The sequence below is a fragment of the Labrus bergylta genome, chromosome 4 (genome assembly GCF_963930695.1).
Source record: "Labrus bergylta chromosome 4, fLabBer1.1, whole genome shotgun sequence".
Lineage (NCBI taxonomy): Eukaryota > Metazoa > Chordata > Actinopteri > Labriformes > Labridae > Labrus > Labrus bergylta.
The window spans coordinates 11407840-11433775 of NC_089198.1; the positions used below are offsets into that span (position 1 = coordinate 11407840).

At 41.0% G+C, this 25936-nt stretch overlaps 1 protein-coding gene across 4 annotated transcripts in view; it reads right to left on the minus strand.

Moving 5' to 3' along the window:
• Positions 1 to 25936, minus strand: part of dlgap1a (discs, large (Drosophila) homolog-associated protein 1a) — a 109775-nt gene that overhangs the window by 57849 nt on the left and 25990 nt on the right. For 3 of the 4 annotated variants that reach the window (XM_065953722.1, XM_065953721.1, XM_065953723.1), the window contains exons 2-3: positions 23480 to 23564; positions 3295 to 4815 (exon numbers count right to left, since the gene is read on the minus strand). In XM_065953722.1, coding sequence (XP_065809794.1) covers positions 3295 to 4707 — 1413 coding nt within the window. In that variant the 5' untranslated portion in view covers positions 4708 to 4815; positions 23480 to 23564. The remainder of the gene's footprint in view (positions 1 to 3294; positions 4816 to 23479; positions 23565 to 25936) is intronic. The other variant, XM_020650723.3, reaches the window with a different exon arrangement.

Genomic DNA, 25936 nt, shown 5'->3' on the forward strand with positions numbered 1-25936 from the left:
AGGTTACAGAAATCAAAGGGTATTTAAGGTCCACTATTAATTACGTAATGAATCTCAGTAAACCGGATAAGACTAAACTTAAACGTAATTGCCTTAACTTAAGTAACTTAGAAATGTAACTTAGAAATGTAATGTAACTTATTTTAACTTAACTTGTCTTAACATATTGTAACCTAACCCAACCCGATATGAAGTAACTTAACTTAAAGGAACTTGCCTTAACGTTACGATACATAACATAAAGTAGCATAACGTAATGAAGTGTAAAGCAGGGTAAGATAACGTAAATCACCAATTTAATTTGTCTTAAAACAACATGATTGAATGTAACGTATTGTATCATATTGTGACGTAACCCAACATGATGTTACCTCCCTGAACTTAATCTAAATAAACTTGCCTTAACATTACGTAACATTACGTAACATAACGTCACATAGCGTAAAGAAGTGAGCGTTGCGTAACGTAGTCTTACATAACAAAGCGTAAATAACCAATTTAACTTAAATTAAATCAATGCAACTCATCTTAACGTATTGTGACGTAACACAACAAGATTTAATGTAACTTAACTTTATGTAAGTCATTAATTAATTAATTATAATTAGCTAGACATTCATCGTAACTCAAGTCTTTTTTAAACAAAATGAAGTGACCAATATGCAAATTTAAATTTACAAAATAAATTTGTTGATTAAGGAATTAGTAACACAAAATCTAATAAAAATTTAAATCAAATAAAAATTAAGAAATCACTGAAACATTTTCGCTTTCTGGCTTTTCAAATGGTGAACGTTGGTTGTTTTTTTCTATTCCACTTTGATTGTTCACAGATTATCGATTAGTTTTAGAGTCCCCATGAAATGAAAAATACATTTTCTCACTTGTACACCAGTCGTGTTTCTGTGTTAAATGTTCATTTATCTGCCTGATTTATTTCAATAAAGCATTATCCCAGTATTTCTAACATCTAAATAAATGTATTTCCTAGTCCTGTAAAACATTTCAAATGTCTGATGACTCATCCACTCATCAACACTCACAGGTGTTTCATCATTTTCGACAAATGAAAAAGCTTTGATGAAGCCAACGATCTAATCAAATTCACGCTGGTTCCATCCTTGTTGGAAATACATCACGACACAGCAGTTACCTCTAGATTCTGTTTCATGGGAACTTTAAATTGTTTGAAATAAAAATTTCATATCATTTTGACTTTTAGCAAATAACGTTCGATTGGCAATATTTTCATTGTATCCTGATATTTTGACAATCAATCAATTCAATAACAAAAATTACAAGTTATATCGCAAGTTATATTGCTAATGGAAATTAAATATATTTAATTGGACATTTCTAGATCTAATGAGCCCTTTTCAGACAGTGATGTCAGAAACCCCTACAGAGGTTATAGATTTTTACCTTCTTTTTTTATATCATACCAAAAGCACTAATTTTTGCAGCTTTAGTGTGTCCCCAACCTCTGTCAGTGATATCCAGAGATAGTTTCAATCCGTGTAAGTCTGCAGTTATCCTTCCTACCAAACACTTTGTTAATGCAGAGAGAGTGTGTGTGTGACCCAAAAGCAGCAAACTGGGATCTCTGATGTTGAAAAGCACAAGATGCCTTGAACATAGACCTTTTTATTATACATATTTTTGTTAATTAAGACAGCATAACTTGTTTTGACAAAGAGTTTCATGAGGTGGGGTGACGAGTTGACAGGTGTGATGCATTGTAGCATTTTATCAGCGCCACCTCTTTACCTGTTACAAGACTGATTGAAGGTTAGGTTGAAATAGTATTTCAAATAAGTCGACTGCCATCGTTTGGCTTTGGAACACCTCTACAGAGACCAATGGTTGATGTCACTGAGACTGCATGTAGGTTTTGTAGTCTCTGGGTACAACATCATTAACTTTGTCTGGGACTGGAGCAACATCAACTTTTTCATTAAAGAATTGTGGTTATTGGATATCTCATGTTCCTCCAGCCAAACACAGACTGCTTTTCGTTTATGGACAAAGATCCCATGGTAGTGTCATAGTAATGATTGATACCTATCAGTTTTACTAAATTTTTACTGTGCAGTTTTCTTGTCTGGTGTTTTATTTTTAGTTTTAGGTGAACAACAGATTTGTGTGTTATCACTGTGTACACAGTCTAGATATCTGTGACAAACCAGTTTCTCATCTTTCAAGCTCAAAACATTACAGAAACCAATTGCACACACTTTTAAGAGGATGTCTTTAAAAGCATTTTATCATAACTTGATTTAATTGGTGATGTTTGTTTGAATGTATTTTGTCTGGAAGTCCCTGGAACCGTGAATTTGTATTGCTGTAATAAATTGTTTTTGTCCTTTTCTTTGGAATGCCTCATCTCCTGTCTGCACGGCAGATTTACCGCACTAATAAAGATACCTTGAACATTGAACAAACCAAATATTTATAAAGTTAGTCATAGTTGATAACTTAAAAGTTATTAAAAATGAAAAGTTTGTCAAGGATGATGGATTATGACCTAGTTAACTTTTTTTTTAGTTACCTTTCTTGCATTAGCAGCACATTTTACTTCCCAGACTAACACACACACACTCTCTTTAGTCTATAATCATCAACTAACTAACCTAAAATACTTTACAACCAAAGACACTGGGTGCAAAATCATAGTATCTCTGTTTTAACTAACACTGTTATCTATTTACACAGAGTATAGGCTCATCAAGCTAAATGCTAACTAGTAAATTACCTTAACCTAGTTAACTTCTTCATTCTTAGATGATTCATCCAGATCCACGGATTCAAATTAATAAAAACTGCCCATTCACCACTCTTGGTTGTTTCACAGATGAGACCACTGCTTGTGTCCTGTGTGTCCTTGGTTAGATTTTAAAAATAAATCCATGAAAAGGACTGGCATCGTAATAAACTACATGGATAAATATTTTACGTCCTTTATAAAGGCTTTTGTTTAACCATTTTGTGTCTCATTTCCAAACATTAACCCTCATTTTGTGAGATTGGAATTCATTGTGTTGATGGCATCTTTTTAAAGGGAGCCCCTAAAACCACTCTTTGATTAAGTCTAACTCTCTCACATTGCTGAAGTTGTTCTTCAGTGTGGTCAGAATGGGAAAGTGTTTGGTAGGACTGAGAACCTCACAGGACTGGACATTACTGAGTCAGCAGGAACATTGGTGAGGAAAGTAAGTTGTGGAGAAAAGGGAAGCAACAAAGGGGAGAAAGGTGAATCGACTGGTTTTGGATGGGTGTCAGGGAGAAATTATTTACCTGTAAGAAATGGCAAGTGCGCTCCTGCTGCTGACTGCCCTTAGATTTGACTAGAGCTCTATCTAGGTTTAGGTTACCGGATCCTGCGCTGTCTCGAAGCTGGTTGTGGCTGCTGTTGTTCGTGTAGACCTCTCGGGCCCTGCTCACCGTAAGGCTCGATGACCATGCCCCTTTCTTCACAATGGGCCCGTCCACTAGCCCCATTGGTAGCAAGGAGCCACTTCCTCCACCGATACCGCCACCGCTGTTATTGCTGCTGACACTAACTGGCACACATGCTGACGAGGCCGAATACTTCACATCGTTGTTGCTCCGGGAGACTTTGAGTGCAGGATGGTGGTGTGTGTGGCCATGGTGTGCATGGGTGTATGTGTGCTCGTTGAGTGTGCCGTAAGGGTCCATCATGAAGAACTGCTGGGACTGCGAGGAGGAGAGCACGGGGATGGGAGATTGGGGGAATTTGTCATGGTTGTTGCCGGGGTACCGGCCCATTGTCATGGCGATGGGCGAGGGGGACATGGAGGGTGAGGGTGAGGGTGGAGGTTGGTGGTGATGAGGGTGGTAGAGACACAGCTCCCGTTCCAGGTTGTCATCTGAGCTCCAGTAGCCAGAGCCCGGAGCGGACGCTGAGCCATGGAGCTGGTGGTGTTGGTGGTGGTGGTGGCTTCGGTGCTTGGGCTCCGCTGATCGACAGCGCTCGCGACTCTTGCTGCGCTTCCGGTGGCGCACTCCTGGCGGAGTTTCACCTTCTGGGCTGGCCCTTGAACCACCACCACCACCTGCTCCACCACCACCACCACCATTAACGCTCCCATTATTGGCCCCCTTGGAGGACTGTGTGTGGTGTGGCCCCTCAAGTGAATGTGACTTGGTGAAGAGTTTCTGGACCGAGTGGACCAGGTGGCGGATTCTCCCCGGGCTGTCGTTGTTGTTGTTGTTGGCCACCGCCCCCCCACTCTGGGCAAGCACTCCTCGTTTGTACTGCAAAGTGTGGTAGCCATCTCTGGAAAATGATGGCTGACGCTCATACGGGTCCGCAAAGTTTGCAGGTACCCGGGTTGGTGTTTTACCTCCATAGCCTCCTCCACCTCCTCCTCCTCCACCTCCTCCTCCTATAAATGGTACCATGGCCATACACTCATCCTTTACCTCAGGATGGTGAGAGGAGGAGGTGGAGTGGCACCTCCTTGGGAAGGTTCCGTATGGGACGATGCTGTTGCTGTCAGAGGGGTACGGGGTTCGCTGAGCGTTGTAGTAGGACAGCTCAGCCGGATGTGGCATGGGGATGGGCACATGCATGTCATTCTGACTGATCAAATATGGCTTGCGGTCAACGTGGTGACCAAGGGGATCATATGATGGCTCATAGGAGATCACGTGATGGTGACTCCGACTACTGGACAGGCCTTTCATGACGGGGGAAGGATGGGTGGATAGAAAGATGTGGATGATAGTTGGCAGGCAGGCCTGTGACCAGAGAAGGGCTGCAGAGGACTGTCCCTGAGAGGAGAGCTGCAGACTCTGGAAAACAGAGAGAGAGAGAGAGAGGAGTCAATAAGGTCAACTGGTCTTACAGAATACAAGTCACACAGCGGAAAAAACATGAAATATTACAATTAAAAAACAACAGCAATCGCCAAAAGAAATGGTTACTCAGTGATCACATCGTGTGGCATTTGTACTCATTTTGTGCAGTATCTGTAGAGGCGCTATACATCTTCAATAAAAATAATACATAATGTGATATCTTTTTTTATTACGATTAACATTACCAATTAAGACAAATTTATTACACAACAGCGTAATATTGGTGTCCCAGTGCGTGAATTCATTGTGCTGTACGGAAGCACAATAGCTCACAGCACAGCAGGAGCTCCACATACACACCGACATGCACGCACACACAGCACTGCTCCCCCCCCTCAATTAACTAGTGGACCAAGTCCAAATCCAATCCCTCTCTGCAGCGTGTCTGATAAAATGAAGCTCCTGACACGCTCTCCAAGTGATTAGAGACAAAGAGATGAAACAAAAAAAGTTAACTAGGTCATAAACCATCATCCTTGACAAACTTTTCATTTTTAATACCCTATATGTATTTAAGTTATCAACTATGACTAAATATTTGGTCTGTTTAATGTTCAAGGTATCTTTTTTTAGTGCGGTAAATCTGCCGTGCAGACAGGAGATGAGGCATCTTTTGTACTCCCCTCCTGTTCTGTGGGGAACACTGTATATCTCTAAATTTCTTTATAGAACCGGTATCAGAGGGTCACCGGTATTCAGCCAACAATCAAGTCTAGTTTTCTAAACAAACTGATAACAGAACATATTTCACAAGTATGAAATATGTATGAATAGTATGAATGACTGGTCTTTGGTGTGTGTTTTCAGGCATTTTAGTTTGATAGGACCATAGTTCTTATACGGTAGTGAAATGCTTGTAAGAATATTGTGTTCTCCACTGTTTTAAAAAGAAAACAAAAGGAGTGTGGAAATAGCCTCTTAGTGTAAAAAAGGAGGCAGGTGTAGGAAGAAGCCAAGGCTTGAGGCAACACAAACATCCATATCAGTTGATCAAAGAGAAAAAGTTGTGTTGTAGATTCAGGACGAGAGCTGTGCACTTGAAGCTGTTTAATACAAACACATCAATCCGATTAACTTAAACGCAAAAAAAAGCAGCATAAGATGAAAAAGATTTTTAAAAAGAGGATGTATTATTCATCTGGAGGTCGGTCTTTTTCATTGGTACTCAGTGTGCTGAACAAACACGTCCATTCAGCTGGCACTCATCAGAGCAGGTAACAGTACTGTAAGAAGTCCCCTCTCCCCGACCTTACATAACTGTGAGTTCACATCCCAGGAGACTCTGGGGAAAAGGCTCCAGGGATCAGACTGCTCACAAGGCAGTTTCACCACAGATGAACAGACACGAAGGGCCACAGCGCGCGTGTGTGTGTGTGTGCTTGTGTGCGCTGTATGCAAGGCGTGTGTGTGGACATGAACTCTTGCATTTGTGGTGGAAATATACGTGTGTGTGTGTGTGCGTGTGTGTGTGTGTGTGTGTGTGTGTGTGTGTGTGTGTGTGTGTGTGTGTGTGCGTGTGTGTGTGCGAGTGTGTGTGTGTGCGCGCGTGTGCATGTGAGCATGCATGTGTGTTTCTTCGTCCTACTTGGCCCATGACAAAACTGCTTAATACAACCTGACAGCTCCACTGGTAGAAGGACTGCTAACAAGCTACAGTAATGCACAGTGAGCTGGGACAAACCAAACACACACACACACACAAACACACACACACACACACACACACACACACACACAGAGCGTCAGCACTCCCACTCTCTCTTTCTTTGGCCGTCCATTAGAATAAATCTTTCTGATATCACTGACTGCTTCCTTTATTCCTGATGATTTCTTTTTTAAACAGTTTATATCACCGGAATCTTAATCACTTGAGCTGAAAGGTAATGCAATTCAAAAAAATGACTAATATTGATGAAAGTGCCTCATCCAAAGTATTTCATCCTTTTAAAAAATGCTAAATCGGCTATTTCTTTCCTCTGGTTTTGCTAAATAAAGAAAAACAAAAACAGGTAAAGCTTCAAAACAAGCCTGAATATGTAAATGTGATAAACAATTATTTTAGACTTCATTAGTCATTTAAACTCTTAAAACTTTTAAAAGAGATTTTAATCACAGGTATACACTTTTTGAGCATTACAGACATACAGAGTCTGTTTGGCATTTTAGCTTCTTCCAAAAGGTTAAAGAAGTGATGCTCTGGCTGGATCTTATATTTACAGTATTGAAACGGTATTATTCAAACAACTTCTTCTGCTTTCTTGCTTGGGACTTTCCTTGAGCAAACTCTCAATGCAATGACGAAAGAAACCCTAACCCTAACTGAATGAATGATCTGCTTTGGCGGCCTGTGAGAGATCTTTTCTCACTGCGTTACAGTGAATGTTATGATACATGTTTTACCTTTGTAATCTTTGACTTAGGTTCTTTGCTTTTTAGCCATGGAAACTGCATATTAGGTATTTCATGGCAGGGAAAAAGTGTCCTTGTGAATTATTGCGTTTCATTTGTCAGGTAACTTCACAGAGACAGCGATGAGTCCATGAGTACAGAACTTGTAACTTTTAAACTGTATGTGTTAAAGGACAAATCAGTAAGATGTTTACTGAATTAAATTATACAATTACCTTATTATATCATCAGACATTAAGGAAACATGTTATGTTGTGCTAGCTTCTCTGACAACAACTCAGCAGTCAGTATGTCCTCCTTCTAAATTTAGATTCCGGTCCTGAATGGTCTGGATTTGTTTTGAACAGACATGAGACCAGCTATCGCGGCAAACCAACAGGTGTTGCAGCGATGGAAGAGTGCAAGCTAACTAGATGGATATAACTGATTCTATAAGCTCCACGAGTAGAAACGTGCTCAAACTAGGATCAATATTGGAGATGCTTTTTAAATTGGAGAGCGGTTAGAACACAGTCAAGTTTCCAGACTGATGCAGAGCTGGCTAAACACTGAAGCTTCAGTGTCCAAGACATGGCAACCTGCGTGCATGTTGACTCCAGGGAGGAGGGGGCGGCGGAGACAGCTCTCTCCAAGGTTTTGAGTTTGCAACGCAGTCCCCTTTATAAACACTAGGGGTCAGAGTTGCATATTGCTCTATATTTAGATTTAAAATCACAGCATGTTAATACAAATAAGATCTTTATATAGATAGTTATGTCTAAAGAACACGGTAACATATATGAGTGTCCAACCATGAGTCCCCTTTTACATCCTGTCTCTTCCAGTTTGGCATTCTGTCTAAATGATGTTGACAGACAAATTTCTCCAAGGGGACAAAAAGTGTATCGCATCGCATCGTGCAACAACTGATGTTTTCTCTGTGAGCTCTGACAAAAGCATTAGAGTGCAGAGTAAACTAATAAAGTGTCTTAAAGATGTTGTATATACTGTAGTTACCTTTTCCCTTTAAAAAGTAACACAACTGATTGCCGAATTGAAATTTTATTAGTTTGATCCTTTAAGGACTCAAAAAAGGGTTTGTGTCAACATTTAACGTCATAAAAAACTCAATGTGCTGCATTGAAATGCCAGTAACAAAGAAAAAAGTTGATTTTAATATAAGTTCTGCTTTTGACATGGTAAATAAATAAGCCAGTAGTTGATTATATTTAATTAAGGCCACCCCCCCCCCCCCCCTTTGATCCCCCCCTTGGTGAGGCTCTGCTCGCCGTTGTGCAAACTCTCAATTTAATTCTGATGATAACTCTGGAGGGTGAGCACAGCGCTCTGAGGCTATGGATGCTGTAAGCACTCAGCCATTAGTCTTCCCTAAGTGTATAAACAACTTTCAATTTCTCTATCACAATAAAAAGTCTATTATGTTTCAGTAGGTTGTATTTACAATACAGTTTTAAAGCAGGTGAATGCAGAAGATCTCTCTTCTTTTGTCTTTGGACATTCCCTCCTGCTCACCGTCTGGAAACCCATCATGTTTCTGAACCTTTATACACTAAGTTTAAGCCTGTGTTTGAGATAGAAATAAAAATAAAAATACTTCATCTTTAATGACTGATATATGGGGCATGGGTCAGTACAGGCATGAGAGTGGAGAACAGAACGACTGCTCTGTACTACATGTTCTTTTTCAATGGAAGAACTGGAGTCAAACTGTGAGTCCTTAAAAAAGAGAACAAAAAAAAAAGGCCACAGGACTCACTTTTAGTCTGAAAAGGAAGTTATTATTCAGATTTTATTTATTCATGTTTAAGTTTCTTTCTTGTTTTTGTTTCCTTCTGAATATATGTGTTGATTTTCTTTACATCAAGCGTTCATGAATACAGCAGAATCCGAGCTCCTAATGACAGTTACCTTACATTTAGGCAAGAGAAGAGTTGACAAAAACCTAAACATTACTTGAGATAACAAAAGATAAAGATTGATAACTGAACTCCCCCCCCCCCCCCCCCCAACCAAAAAAAAAACAACCTCTGCCCGTCTGTAACTACCACCCCCCTACTGCATTCTTCAAAGAGCCATATGTGCCAAGCAGGCTGGGTTAATGCTGTGTGTGGGCGGAAGGAGAAATGAAAATAGGGCTGAGATCAAGTTATTTTGGGCAAAATGGAAGCAAGCAAACAAAAAGCCTTTGAGTCATGCTCTGAGGGAGGATACCAGAGCCGCAGTCAGACAGGATACTCATTGCATGAAGCTTCAATGGTAATGTCTTCTGTATCAGAGACCACAAATAAACACTACTACACACACACACACACACACACACACACACACACACACACACACACACACACACACACACACACACACACGTACACAGGATATACCTTATTATCAACTCCAGGCATTTACTAATTATGTGTCTATAAAAGAAAAGTTGCATTGTGAATGTTTTCTGTTTTGTTTGTACTCAGAGGACTGTGACACGTTCATACGGTTTATTTTTTTTATTGACTACAAATTCTGCATTTGTCACCATTTAAAAATGATCCCATTACCTATTTTACAAAGGCAGCCTTACCTTTGAAATAATTTTCTCGGCTCCCGAGCGTCCCCTTCATCTTTTGACACATCAGCTTTAATCAGCCACACCATTGGCGACACGTTGGGAACACATTGGGGGTGATATTGGGGACTTAGATATTGTAGATCTGTTTTTTTCTTTCTTTATATATATTTTTTTGTATATAATTTATTTTTAAAAACATTTTTATACTTAGCTTGAACAGTGGTTCGGAGAGAAACGTTTTTTTTTAGATTTTTCTGATTATCCAGCATGTATGGAAAAATTGACAATTAAGATGACTTGACTTTTACTTGACAAGTTGGGAACATGTTAGTGATACATTAAAGAAATTTGGGGGACACATTAGGGACACTTTGAGGACTTGTTGGGAAAGCGATAGGAACATGTAGCGCGTCTCTTTTTTATTTTTTTTAATCTTTTCTCGAGTCCTCCCGTCTTGTAAACTAAACATGCTTCATGATTATGTAAAGCCATACATGTGTTGTATTACGACGTTATAGACAAGAGGTAACGGTTCTCAGGCCCGGTTAGTCCTGAAGCAGTGTGAGTGCAGGCCAGCGGGGGAATGGGGAGGCGGGACAACTTTGCTAGTGTGAGTGCGCCCTTAATCAACACAAAGTTCTGTGGTGATTGTGCTATTGTTAGCTGGGTTTGGCACCCTCTAGCCAAGACAGATCGAACTCTATGGGGATCCTTTTTTGATGACGACTTGACTATTTCAATGCTGATCTGTCACCAAAATATCTTTCATTATTCTTCTCATTATGGGTCTAAATTGTCCTTCTTGTCATCCTGGCAGGTGGTGAAAACAGAAGCTGAACCTTTGTGACATGAATTCATTCACCTGTGGAGACATTAGAGACTTCACACTGAGACAGTTTAGACAGGTTGTGATCGCGGCAGGACTTCTTCTCTGGTGGAAACAGTAGATCTGCCCCCTGCTTGTTACTATAATGCTAACATCAGGTGTCGCTCAGCTGCCTGTTGTGTTCGGATCATCAGGTTTCAGATTCTGATATTGATTTCTACAAAAGCTGTAAATCTAGAGAAAAAAGGCTCATATGTATAATCCGTAATGATCTATATGATAATTATAGAGATGATGTTTAGATGAACCAGCGCTTTTTAGAAGACCATCAAGATGAATCGATGCAAGAGAATCACTACTGAATAGATGTTTAATCTCAGATCTAATGGTTGTAGTTGGTCCCTGGTGGGGGTATGAAGAGATTTTTACTGTAAGATGTTGGTGTTTTTTTGAGTTTTATTTCTGCTCTAGTTGAAAAATACAAATGTCCTTGCTAGAGGAGCTGCAAAAGTCATGTTCTTACGTCTTTCACAAAACAAGAAAACACTGAAATTTGAATGTATTTAAACTGAAATGCCGTCCTGCATTTGCTGACACCCCTTTATAATCTATAAATGTGTACATCATAGTCGGAGTTTCCTTCTGGGACAAAGACAGCCCAGATTTAAACACGTCAGAGAGATATAGGCTTTAATTTTGTAGGATGAGCTTAATGACAGGTAAAATGATAGTCATAGACTTCACTTAAAGGACCTGCTATTGTCAACCATTCACTGCTCAGACAACAGCTGGAGGAAAATCAATACCAAAATGGGACAAAAGCCATTGAAATGATCAGATAGAGCGCTGTGCAATGTATTGATTTTCTCCCTCTGACTCTTTCTAATCTCTACTTCTTCTCTTTTCCCTTAAGCTAACCTTTAAGCCTTTAGTTATCTGAGTTTCCTTTGTGTCAGTGCTCGTCTGAAACACTCAGAGTTTTGCTCCACCTGCAGTGTGGTAACATGTCTTATGTTGTTGGCAGATATGGAAAAGATAATGCAAGCTGTTATTGAACTGTTTGAAGACAAGAGACTACATTTACAGAGTAGAACACAGGGGTTTCTCTACCAATGATAAACTAGAAAAGTCTGGTCCTCTCTAAAGTCAAACTGGATTTATGTAGTCGCATCTCCCTCCACTGGCTTTACAACTCCAGCCTCCCGACGCTCCTTAGCCCATATGATCAGTGTCAAGTGTAGGGTGTCAGTTAGCCCTACAGCTAGATTCTGATACCCCGGGGGCAGGTCAAACAGAACCCCTCCATCAGCTTTCTCCCCCCCATGTCAAAATCATAGACTGTAAATATTGATGGACAAGGCCTGAGTGACGTCACCCGTCACTTAGGGGGGCTTTGTTAGTCCGTTGGGTGGTGGTCGCCATGCTGGAAATCCTGTCTCAGCCTAACTTTCAGTCAACCGAACGACAAGCTAATAGCTGGAACTGAGGCGGGTTTTAGGCATCTTGACAAACTGTTACATCACGCCCGCCCGTCAATCAGATCAGCCTTGCACCTAGCTATAGATAACGTATATCCTTTATGAAATCAAAACAGAAACAGTTACAAAAACAATACTCCCCTTGCACAGTGTGTGCCAATAACTACTCAGACCCAAAATCGTGTTTTTTTTAACCAGGCTGTAAACATGTTAATTTCTGCTGTAAAAAACAGGCATTTTTAAAAGTGGTGCATTTGTGACTTCTGGCAGAGTCTCAAGTGGACACTCAAGGAACTGCAGGTTTCTTCACTTCTGTGTTGGCTTCATTTTTAAACACTGTAGGTTGCAGCTTGGTCATAATCCAGACCAGACTCACAATGCATCTGTAAGTCTCCTATAGTTGCTGTAATTGTAGGAATTGTTACTCTGTCATCAAACTATTCCACTTTCCCATTTAATCAATAATTAACTTTTTCCTCCTTATTTACTCCCATAAATAATAAACTCTTCCAAAGAACGCCCCCTACAGGCCTGGAGCACCTCTGGATTTGTAGTGTTTGTCTACGAGCATGTATCTTTTTGATGTAGCATCATTTATGTATTTGTTTAATGTTAATGCAGTTACTTTTGCTTTTTGACTTTTGCATTTGCTTTTGAATTGATATAATTTCTGAATCTGCTGCATGTTTTTTCAAATGTACGCTGTTTCAGCCGTTGCAGGTTGGTTGCCCTTGTGGGCCACCATATAATAGCACTAGCTGTTACGTTCCTGAGCGCCATCCTTTCCAAACATGGTCACTTCTGATTAAACACACCAACCAAGCTTAGATATTGATGACAAGGTAGCTACATCCTCTTCCTAAGCTGTTTTCACACATGCAACATTTTCCTGGCAACATCCAAAGATTTCAGGACAATCTGCCCTACAAATCTTCCTAAGTTGCTTATTCACAGTTGGAAGTCTTCGCTGTCGGGAAGAAAGAGAGCCGGAGGATACCAACATGCAGATTTCCCCCAAACATATCTAGAAATATTGAGGAGTTCAGTGCATATGTGAACACACCAATATATACAGTCCATGATGTTGTCACACCATATGTGTGAGTGTGAATTGGTTTCAGGGTTCCCCGAGTTGCAGCATGGAACAAACAGAACCACTGTGTGACAGAGGGAATAACATTACAGCATCACTTCACATAAACATATCGGCTATATGTGTGTGTGTGTCTGTGTGTGCGTGCATTTCCCAGAGATTTTCTCTTTCCTGTTCACTTGTCTCTCTATCTCTTGCCCTCCTCGACTAACACGTTATTAAAAAGATAATGGATGTGTCACCATGGTAACCGCAGCATTGTGTGAAACAGACACAAGTGAACAGAAATCTCCTGCATTCCACATCATTTAGTACTCTCCTTCAAGTAAGATACACACACACACACACACACACACACACACACATATAATGTATTGTATACTGTGGATGTTATAAATACATGCTCAGTCAGTACCATAGAAACGGCGCTCTATAAACAGCAGAGGCAGGAGGCTTTTCCTCACACAGCCCGTTTGAAAATGAGCCATGATTCTGATTCATGATACTTATGTCAAACAAGCTTTAAATACTGAGGATAGATACTCTTCTGACTGGTTGACTCACATTCTCTCTGTCTTAAGCTGTGGAACAAATCTAAAACGCACACTTCAAAATCTACTGTATGTAATCATTTTCCTCGGAGCAGAAACCATTGAGCCTTTTTCTTTCATAACTGCACTCCTGAACATTTCTAGATGATTTCAGGGCAGGATACCCCCCTGACATTTTCTTGGATTACACTGTCTTGGGCGGCAGTAGCTCAGTCTGTAGGGACTTGGGTTGGGAACCGGAGGGTCGCCGGTTAAAGTCCCAGTGCGGACCAAATATGGAAGTTGTTCTGGTAGCTGGAGAGGTGCCAGATCACTTCCTGAGCACTGCCGAGGTGCCCTTGAGCAAGGCACCAAACCCCCTCCCCACCATCAGCTCAGGAGCGCCCGCTGTGGGCAGCTCCGTCACTCTGACATCTCTCCATTAGTGCATGTCCATAAGATCCTGTTTCTGCATGTGTGTGTTCAGAGTGTAAAAACTGAAATTTCCCCTTTGCGGGGATCAATAAAAGTTAATCTTAATCTTAATCATGTTGACCCTCACTGCTGGAGATCTCCCTGTCCAATCCAAGATGGTAGATGAAAGACAAGAGTCCGATGCTATGATGACAGATTTTACCTTTATATTCATGCTCCATGAATGTATAGTGTAGCAGTGGACGTATTCAGAGTGTCACAGAGTGGAGATAGTGGAGATTAGAAAAGATGGTGTTTCATAACTTGCATGAATTCCCAACAGGTTCTCACCAGTCGCAGGATATAATTGCATCACCCCCTCCATCTCCCTCGAGGTGATTTCTTTCTGAATATTTCCTGCTGCTCTCAAACATCAGCTCAACCCGACATTAAACAGAATCTCATTGAGTTTTTTTCCTATTTAGTGTTAGTTTTATTTTCTTTCCTTTGAACCTTGTTTTACACTTTGTAGCTTCTTTACCTCCTTGGTGTCCGTAGCTGTGGGATGCCAAACAGCTCTGTTTTGCAATACTAAGGGTTACAGTTGTATAATTGACGGTGAAAAAGTAAGCTGTTTAAGTTGTACACGTAATTGGTTTTCTGACGATATTACAATGGCTGATTTCATTTATAAGTCAAAGCAGATTTTTTTTTTAATGTAGCCTTTTAGATGCCATTAATAACACATCATATTACTCAGTGTGACGTGATTAATAGGGGCTCAGATAAGAGACCAGGGCCTTATTTCAAAAAAGAGGATAAGTGAAAATTCTGAATATGTTAAACCTGAATTGAGGAAACTCCGGACTTTTCGTTTCAGAAAGGGAGGCTGCTCAAAACCGAGAAAGATAGGTAACTCAAGCTCCTTACAAAAAGAGATGTAACTTTAGCTCTGAGTCTGTTACTATGGTAACTGAGTCTGTGAACCCAACCTGGTTGGTTGGAGGTTTTCTTCAATGAACCCCGAGTTTATCTCTGTCTCCTCCCACTTTCAGAACCAGAAACGCTGTTTCATTTCATAATTTTCTTTCATTCATTCTGTATCACATGTGTTGTATGTAACTCTGACACGTAGTGTTTAAAAAGGGAACTGCATATCAAATTGAAAACATTGAATGGCACTTTGTCTCCCCCTGCCCCCTCCTTACTGATCTGCACGCAGGTTGCTATGTAGCGGACACTGAAGCTTCAGTGTTTAGCCAGCTCTGCATCGGTCTTAAAAACCTTGCTCTAACCCTTTTCAAAAGCATCTCTGATATTGATCCTTCAGTTTGAGCACGTTTCTGCTCGTGGAGCTTATTAGAAACATGCAGAGGCTTTTTAGGTCGGGTACAATCACTTCTATCTGAACCAGTTCTCTTCCCGCTTCCATTGCTGAGACACCTGTTGGTTTGCTGTGTTCCTGGCAAACCAAAACCAAGTTCAGAGCATTCAGGACCAGAATCTAAATTTAGGAGGACATACTGGCTGTTGTGTTGTTGTCAGAGAAGCCAGCACTTCAACAAAGCATGTTCCCTTAATGTCTGATGATATAGTAAGCTTATTTTATGATTTCATTCAGTAGATATCTTGCAGATGGGTTCTTTAACATTTATTTCCAAATGAGAATGGAAAAAAAAACATCCTTATTTTAAAAAAGCGCTGCTTTTATGTTCTTGTCCTACAAATCACAAACCCTCCACAACATTTCAATGCCTTCAATAATCCACTGCGTACAATTTAGCAAAGCATGAAATCTGATTTTCTATCTTCATTCATTTCAGTGAAAAAAATAAAAAATAAACGGCTTGCAGGGACTGAGAACTGGCTCGGGCTGCGGTTATTCACCACTCTCTGGATGAGAGGATGGAAGAGTGTTAAGCTCTGCTGCAGGAAAACAAAGCCTCAGAAACAGGAAGAAAATGAGCAGAGTGGGTTATTAGATGTGTAGACAGAAAAGCTAATTACTTGATACTTCGAAAATATATGTTTTTCATTGGTTCTACCATAGTTAGATCTCTGAGATCGTTTTTATCTCACACTGTACTTCCATATCTGTCTCTGTGTCCGATCTCAATGTAGAAAATAAGCCACCATAACAGAGATTTTCTGAATTTGATCAGTCACAAGGTAAAAAGTCTTTGCTTTCAGTCACGTGAACAGTGAAGAAGCTTGGAGGGCAAAAATAATTATGAAAAGTGGCCTCCATCAGTGAAGACATTGTGGATTTTTAATCCCATCTCTTCAGAACGACACGTTTACTGCAAGTTTAGGGCAGATTTGACTCTTAAATAGCACACGGGACACTGATTCAATCATTAAATCAGTACAGTCCTCACCAGGACACATATTAAAGGCAGTGTTGGTAATTTCCTCCAGATACACCTTTTTTTAGATTTTGGTTGAAATTGTCTTTAGGTCCTGACAGACATTAATAATTAATGTGCTCTGAAAAAGGAACAAAGAAAATCTGTCATCTGCAGCAGCTGTAAGCGTGTAAAAACTTCGACCAATGTCTGCCGCGAAGTTCCAGTCTGATGAACCAATCACAGCCTCCCTGTCTCCCTGCTCGTTCTCTACCCAATGCATGCACGAGCTCACACTCAAAGCATGAGCTGAGGTCCGCTTCTGGACCAACGGCGCTTGTGCATGTAAGTGAGGGGGCGTGGCTTTTGAGGGGGCACAGAGGGGAGCGGGTGGGTGCAGACGAAGCACTGAGGGAATGCTACTTTCAAAATCATGCTAGTTTTTTTTTTTATTATCAACCCTGCCTTTAAGTAAAGAATCCTTCCCCTTTCTGCCAGGATAACAGTCTACAAAAGTACAGACAGCTTTATGTATTTTTTAAGTGGCTGGGGTCGATAATGCTGCTGTTTGGGAAGTGAAGGTCAAGACATTCTTCATGATCCCAGCAACAGGGAGTACTAATTAGCTAAATTAGCTAGTTATCATTACCTTACGATAGTATCAGGATCACTGTCAGCTGTCACTGTAAAGGCAGACATATGTTGATCAAGTTAAGACAATATTTGACGTCAGGATGAGGAGAAGTTTGTTCTTTTGTTCCCTCACAGGGTCAGCCGAGCCTCTAGCAGCATTAATCAACAATCTCCTCCTCTCTGGGTTCTCAGATTATATTCTGTATTGAAACAACCCGGGCCCGTCTCATCGTCTGCTAGTCTGTCTTCATAAAAAATAACTGGTTGAAATTCCTAGGTGGTAACTGAGACTGATTACGTCTTCATCGAGTTTAGCAGTAGGAAGCCTTTCTTGCCCGCCAGGTGGGCGGTTCCGTAAGTGTGTGATGTCACATGAAAACTATGAATGGACTCGTTCACTGTTCAAGCAGGTACATTAAACAAACTCATGCCTGCTCTCTAAGCATGCTAAGAATGTGATTATGTGATATGTGATTTTTTTTTTTTTTGTAGTTCCATCCAGAAATCGTCAGAATTTCCTGAGTTCAGATAAATGTGCCTTTACTTTTATCTTCCATCACTACAGTCTTCTTGATGAGCTGCGTGCTTACATGTGTCCGGGTGAGCTCTCCTCACTATCATTATTCATTACACGGCTGTGATTGGCCAATTACACACAGCAACTGTCCTCTATCCCTGGAAAGATCGGCCTCGTTAAGAAGAACACACCGTAACTAACAAAGTCTGACTAATTCTAGGGACACTGCTCAGGGAGGATGTAGAGCACAGTGTTCCCTTTTCTCTTAAAAACAGAAAGGCTTGATCAGTTTCACAAAAATGGAAGTGATTCACATTCTGGATTAGCCGGGCCGTCGAGTAGATGGAGCTTCCCCAACCTTCAGCGAGGTGATCTGGCACTACTACCACCCGACGTCCCTGACGCACAGCCACAACCATTGATCTGTGTCGTCCCCACAACCACCGCCGTCCTCATTCATGCACGGCCCGCTCCGACCTCCACCCTCAGCGGCGAGGAAGTGTGGAAAACAGGAACGCGAGGGCTACAAAGGAGAAATCCTTCCTGCATCTATCCCATCTCCCCTGATCCCGTTTTTAATTTGTTACATAACAATGAGTACCGCTCTTTTGTAATATTAAATAACAAAGAGTTAGGCCTTTTACCTGCTTTTTGTAAAGTGCCTCGAGATAACATTTGTTATGAATGGGCGCTATACAAATAATGATTGATTGACTGATATACATAAGCTCTTACATAATGAGTGAAATCTGAGACCTGTCTCTCTTTGCTGCTGAAGTCTGAAGCAGACACATTGAGTTTGTAATGTCCATCATGTGAGTAAGAACTTATCTAAAGTTTGAAAAAAAGCATCATAATGGTGGGTACAAACTGTTATCCTTGTACGCCCAGACACAGTGTAACACTGACAACAGTAGGCCTAAGGGATGCACGAGATGACTCAGAGAGGGACAGTGGATTTTTTTGTTTTTTAAACTGGACAACCAAACACAGGGGCAGAGGATGGGACGTCAAAAAGAAATATGACACACAAACAGCTCATCATAGTCCATGATTCAGGGAGCTGAAGATGTTTATATAATGCTGATCTCAGTTTGTCACCGCTGACAAGACTCCAGTCTGTGGCGTATATCAGAACACCACACAACTGTACAATGTAACCGTAATAGGCTACATGACGAGAGAGAACGTTTTTTAAATCACTCTGACGCTTCAGAACATAATCACTCTCTCTGTCTCTCTTCAATGACCAGAGTTCATATCACAGTTCTTAATCAATTGATGCTGTTTTACATGCATAATGTGGGAAGAAGTGAGATCTGACTGCAGGTAAGCACTTCAGAAACATCTGGAGATGAAAAGGGCAGAAGTAAACATGGTCAAAGTCCTTTCATTCCTGCCTGTGTCTATCTCACTTCCTCTTCCGTTTACCATCACAGGTCCAGTTTCATTCCTGTGAAAAAGGGGGAGGGACATGTTTTCATTCAGCTGTGAAGATCTCTTACACGGGGGCTGTCAAAAAAAGGACTCGGGATAAAATTTTGGTCCGATTGCATCTTCGGTGTCAGCACTTCACTCTACTGTACACTCATCCACCCTCCCGCGGGTTTCCTGTTTGACTCAGCGTGACTAAGATGTCTCTGCGTGAAAAACTCCGCAGAGAACCTCGGGACAAAACAAAACCACCTAACCTTCAACTGAGAAGGCTCGGCGTGCACGGCGTCTGCACAGGATCTACTGTAAGTTAGCATCTGTGCCGTTTGTTTTCACTTTGAATTCCCTTTATAGGAGAATGGAGATGGACCTGAGCTGTTTGACATACGTGACTGAGCTTTGTGGCATGACTTGTGTCAGAACTGTAAAAGCCTACAGGTGTTACACTTTCTGTTGTCACATAAGACGGTTGCTAGGAGATGGTCGGTATCTGCTCTCTGATGCCATTACATCTCTCTGAAGGTTCTAACATGAGCTGCACACAATATATAGATGACGGTTCTTCACACGATAAAGGCAGGCCAAGCAGAATTGAGTATGGCGCTGTGAAGTCAGTTAATCTTTACCTGAGAAAAAATAAAACTCCAAGTGTCTACCTCAAGATGCTCAGGGTGCTGATGGAGTTTACGCGTTTAGGTTAGGTCGCACCCAACGTACGGAGGCTGTAGTCCTCCAAGTATTTGGCCCTGGGTAAAGTCCAACCTGCAGATGCTTTCCCACATGTCACTCCCCACTCTCTCTCTCTCTCTCCATGATCTCCTACTCTATCCACAGTCCGGTCCAACTTAAGGCTCAAAAGTCGTCAAATAAATCTTAAAGGATAGAAAATTGATGCAAATTCAGAGTTGACAAAAACTGCAGTTCCTTGAACAGCCACTTGAGGCAGGCTCAGAAATAAAGTCAGTTCTTTTTTTGAGCCCCATGTTAAAATACCCAACTAACATTAGCATGGCACCACACCACCTCTATTTTTAGGTTTTAGCACAAAGGATGCTAAAACCTGCCCCCAGCAGGGGCAGCCTCTTTCTACTTTGTTAGCATTGTTGCAACTATCTAGCTAGCTAGCAAAACTACAACTTTGACTTCCTTCTCGTCCAACTTCAACTTCCATCTGTGGGAGTTATGAAGTAAACTTTATTGACAATCGTCAGTGCTCTGTCCTAATTTAAGACGTCACACATTACTTGTTAGCTTTGGATGTGCGTGTTCACATTTAACCCGTACAGTGTGAGATGACATTCCACCATTACCGTTTCAAAATCATTCAGTGTGTGCCCAAGCTTAGCTTTTTTTTTTATCAAATGACTCTACTTAGCTAGCACCTAATGACTGTATCTTATTAGGGCTGCTTAATTTGGGCACTGTCAAATGTATTAATGCTTACTCCTCTGCAGATATGACGTGCCTAGGCTTTTTTGGTCTCAAGAGCATTTTTCCCTTAGTTTCAGCAATGATCAGTCATTGGTTGGGGCAGCAGTACACAGCAAAGAAACCATTTCTAAGTTCCTCATAGCAGCACGGGAGAGCTGTTTGTTTAGTGCACCTCCCTGCTGGGTTCAAAGGTCAGCCACCCTGGAGTTATCTGGTTAAGTGTTTGTGTCACATGAAAGCACGACAACAAGGAAAAGTAAGGAGTATCTCTAGAAAGCTTTAAGAGCTTTTCACAGGCAGCAAACGTTGTCTGTTTTTTGGGGGATGCTCACTGGAAGCTGGGCGTTTTGCAGAATGTCACGGTGCGATCTGTAAATGTCAACATCCTGCCTTGACTCACATGTTGTGTTTTGAGCTTTCTCTGAATCGTGTAGGAACACAGCGATGATGCCGAGGGATAACTTTCTCTTACTGATTGAATTCTTTGAGAGCTTCCTCTCATTAACACATTTCTGACAAATCTATTCGCCACAAACACTTTGACGCCAGCATTTGTGACTGAATCTACTTCTGTGCTCATGAAAGTCATCCAGCTGGAATGCATTTCTTAAAGACACAAAGCAGCGATTAAAATCCTGCAGAGAGAGAAAGAGATTGAGCGACTAAACACTGCTGGAGGCTATCAACTATACTCCTTCTCTTCCTCTTTCTCCCATCATCCGTTTAATACGACCCCCAATCGACTAGAGATGTACGTCAGAATCTGCGTGGAAAGGATTTTTTTTCTCTCTTTCTTTTCGCCCACTGACTGTTATGATTCAACTCAGCCTTTAGAACAAGGTTGAGAAGAGAAGAGCGTGGGCTTACCCTGCTTCTCCCGCTGAATGTGTGTGTGTGAGTGTCTCTCTCTCTTTCTCTCTCTCTCTATCTTAGTACCTGCTGCTCCTCTGCACAGAGCTGCAGAGCTGCTCTCTTATACTCAGAAATTAAATCCTGGGTTTGTGCATGCCTCCGAAGCCTAAAATATACAGACAGATAGAAAGGAACAGCTCAGTGGTGGGATGTGTGAAGGAGGTGGGGACCGAAACGACCAACCGACTGTGAGAGAAGCGTGAATCATTCCTCTAACGCCTATCTTCTCCTGTCATACTCCTCGAGAATGATATGAGACAGATTATATACTTTACACTGCAGGTTTTATGGTTGTTTTTTTTACAGCATCTATGAGGAGCTAGCAAGTGCTGACGGTTGCGTTCACATTCACTGTAGTTTTCCATCATAGTCCAGTTAATATTTTGTTTCTTTGCAGGACAATTGAACAAGATAAAAACGTTAGAAATACTTTATCGAGGTAGAAATAAAAGACTTCCCTGTTCCTGTCACAGTTTTTTTTTTTTAATTAATGGAATGTCATTATAATTAAAGAGGATCATGTGTGTTTGTGGGCTGCACGGTGGCGCACTGGTTAGTGCTGTTGCCTCACATCCTGGTTCAAATCCCTGTTGGACAGGAACCCCGTTAGGTTAAGTGGTGACTCTAAATTCCCCGTAGGTTTTGAATGTGAGTGTCGGTCTCCGTCCGCCCTGTGATTGGCTGCCGATCAGTCCAGGGTGTACCCCGTGTCTCTCGCCCAATGACAGCTGGGATCGGCTCCAAACCCCCCTCGACCCCGAACAAGAAAAAAGGTTATAGATACTGGATGGCTGGATTGATGTGTTTGTAACTTGTAAAGCAAGAACCAACATAAAAAACAGATGGTTTCAGTTTTGGGAGTCAAACTATGGAAGATCCTTAGTGAAGAGTAGTTCTCTTTGTAGTTTTATTGCAAAAGAATAAATGATTACACCATAAAATGTTTAAGAATTAAGAAAGTTAATCTGCTTTTGTTTTTTTCTTTGTTGTACTGCTGATGTTCTGGATTATATTAATGATAAAGGATAGGCAGAAAATAGCCTTAAGGGCTTCAGCCTATTCAATCAATCATCAATCGATCAATCTTTATTAGTAAAGCGCCAATTCATAACAAATCTCAATGCCTTTTACAAAAGAGCAAAGACCTTTGTCTTTGTTATATTATCTACAGAGACCCAAAGTTAATGCACTTTAAACACTAAACAACATTTATCAAAGTTACAGTGGAAAGATTAAAACGTCCTTTAAGAGGCAGAAACCTCGAGCAGAACCAGACTCATGATGAACAACAATCTGCTGAAACTGTGTTGGGCTTAAAAAGTGGTATTAATGGCGATGCAGAAAGAAGGATAGAGATAAACACAACGGCAACAACAACAACAATTCAAACAATCAATGACCTTTTTTGGTCCATTTTCATTTCACATGTGGTCTGATAATTAGATCTTATTTTTGAAAAGTGGTCTCACCTTTTTCTTTTCTTTTCAGTAGCTTGAGTTAACAAAGCTAGATTTCTCCCTCAGGTGGCTCTGCTAAAATGCAACTTTAATCCACTTCTTTTTTTTTTTTTATGTTTCAGACTTTTCAACTTCTAGCATGCAGCCCTAATCAACCCAGTCTGTAGAAGCCACTGATCTCTCTTCAAGGTAACTTTCTCTCAAACATTTAAGCTCATCAGAGATCTGTGGCTGGAGAGCTCAGACCCACTGGAAACACTTTTTTCACTTTATCTTGTATCAGGAATGTGAGCAGAAAAGTCCAAACTCCTCTACATAATGATGTTAGATTATGTCACACAGACAGACCGTTGTTCTGTAACACTAAACTTTAAGATCCACGCTTTGTTCTGTGTGCACTCTGCATTTTCACACACCCGTACATGACAGAAACTAAAGTGTTTGACTCAAATGTTGGAAGTGTCAGAGTGGATTTAAAAGGATCAAAGCCTCACCAAGGTAGCAACGATGAACTGAAGTGTAGTCAAATAATATATTTAGGAGAGTTCTCACTCACCTCTTTTAAATTTCCAGCATTGTAGAGCTGCCGCTAACTGCAGGGGACAGACATCTCTGTAACGCTGCTCTCACATTTACTCCAGCTGTGTGGAAAAGGACACACACATACACATACACAGACAGAGTACAAACAGTTAGTACCGGTCCAGTCCTTTATTCAGACACATCAGACTCCAGCAGAGCCTGATCATGTGTACAGAAAATCATTTAAAGAGAAAAATCTGGTGAGTTCATGAGGCAGCCTTTAGTTTATCACTTTACAAACTGACGTCAACTTACATGCATACTAGGGTACCCCATATACAGTATATACATATATACATATATATATATATTCACAGTATATATACAACTCTTTAGTCATAGCCTCAGTTGACTGCCAGTCTCAGAGTTGAGCACAGGGGATCATTCCTTCCAGCGTTATGGGGTGTTTCATATCTAATTTGTCATAAATTGTCCGTTTTCTCCAAATAATTCATGGCTCATAGCTTCTCTTGGTATAAATATCATCGTTTTCATACTTTTAATGCAGCTCTGAAAACCACTCATACTTTAAATAAGTCTCCTTAGTGTCTGCATGAAGAAATCATCCCGAAGTGTTGATAGAAGCAGCACATCCATGTTTGGAGAATTTTATTGGCTGTGAGCAATGTCAGTCATCGGCATGGTCGCGTGTGATTGGACGTCAGAACAGTGGGCGGTACCTCCTTTTCAACCAAGGCTCTGATTGGCTGTTATAGGCTGTAATGAGGTGTCATCAAAAGGTCAGTGGAGTTTTGGTGGTAACTGCGCTGCACTATTCATAAAAGATGTCACGTTCAAACTTTCCAGTGATCAGGGCAACAATTCCACTCCTGCATGACCTGAAATACATTACCAGTTAACTCAGTTTGTAAATATTACTTCGACGTAACTATTATGAATACAGTCAGGGGTTAAATCAGTGAGTGGCTGACAGTGGCTCGACTCTTCATGAACATGTGTGGAGGCGGTCTGGAGCCGTTAGCACAGCTGGCGCTCAAGTGCTTGTTGCTGTCCGAGTTCCCTTGCTTGCTCCATCATTTCTTTTTATTAAACCATGTACATTTAACTAATTCTAACACATTTTTTGAGTTAGTCTCGCAATTTAGTGTTAAGAGTCCACTCCCCACCATGCTCATCAGGTGGATGGAATGAGCTCTGTCAGCGTAAGAGTGCACCTCCATATCATTAGGGCCATATCTCTGTGAATCAGACCTCGAGAGGGAGCAGATACAGGGAGCCAATGACGCACAACATGCTATTAGCGTCTGCTATCCATTCTGTTATTTACATCGATAAGTGCATTTAACACGTCAATATAAGAAATAAATGTAGCCACTGATTTTCAAAGTGACGCTGATGCATTAGTATTTTCATCCAGAATCATCCAGGAGTTACAAATGAAGTCTGATTGTTCGAAAATGGTCCCACTCGTGAGTTCATTTGTTCCCTCAGTAAATATTTTCCTAATGGGTTCCTGGTCTCAATCTATTGTATCCGTCTTCTTCAATACAGCTTGATAAAGACAAAACGTTGAATATCCACCCCTGTTGTTCATAAACACTAAGATGGTGATGACCAAAATGCAGAACTTCCACAAAAGAGATGACACGATCCAAAGGGCTTAGTCAACTTAACTTAATACATTTTTTATGATCAGTCCACAAACAAAAGAAAGTTTCCTGTGTACAATTCATACACTGAGGCTAAATAATCACATTTGTCGTGTTGTGGCCGTGCCCACTCCCACATCTACTTACGATGAATCCCTGTTTGCTGATGAATTACTCTGGACAGCTGAAGAAAAACACTGATTTTTAAACTACATTAGCAACGTTTCAGTACCAAAACAACATTTTCAACAACAACCTGTTGTCAACGTATTTGCGCAAAGACAAGGGTGTGCAGGAGATTGCTCGTGGCAGCTTTTGGTTAATAATATGTTTGAAGATCTGAAGTTGATTTCAAGCTTGGGAACTTTTTGATATTACCGATAAGAGACTGTGTTGTTTTAAAACGTGCTATGGAAAACATACCAAAACATTTTAAGCACATGGCTCACATGAATGGTTGATCTGTATATAGATGGAATATCCATCTATCCATCCAGCCATTATTCATACCACTTTTCCCATAAGGGTTGCAGGGATCACAGCTGTCATTGTCACATTAGAGACACGGGCAAGTTAGAGTCACCAATTAACCTAAAGAGCATGTCTTTGGACTGTGGGAGAAACCCACACATGCACGGGAGAACATGCAAACTCCACACAGAGAGGCTCCTGTCCGATTCAAACCAGGAACCTTCTCACTGTGAGGCAACAGCCTGGAACAAGAGAGTTTTTTCTAGATCCATATGTAGAGCTGTGAGAGCTCTTAGGAAAGAAAACCTCATGTGTGTGAAGCTGCAGGTCACAAGAACAAATCAATAGTT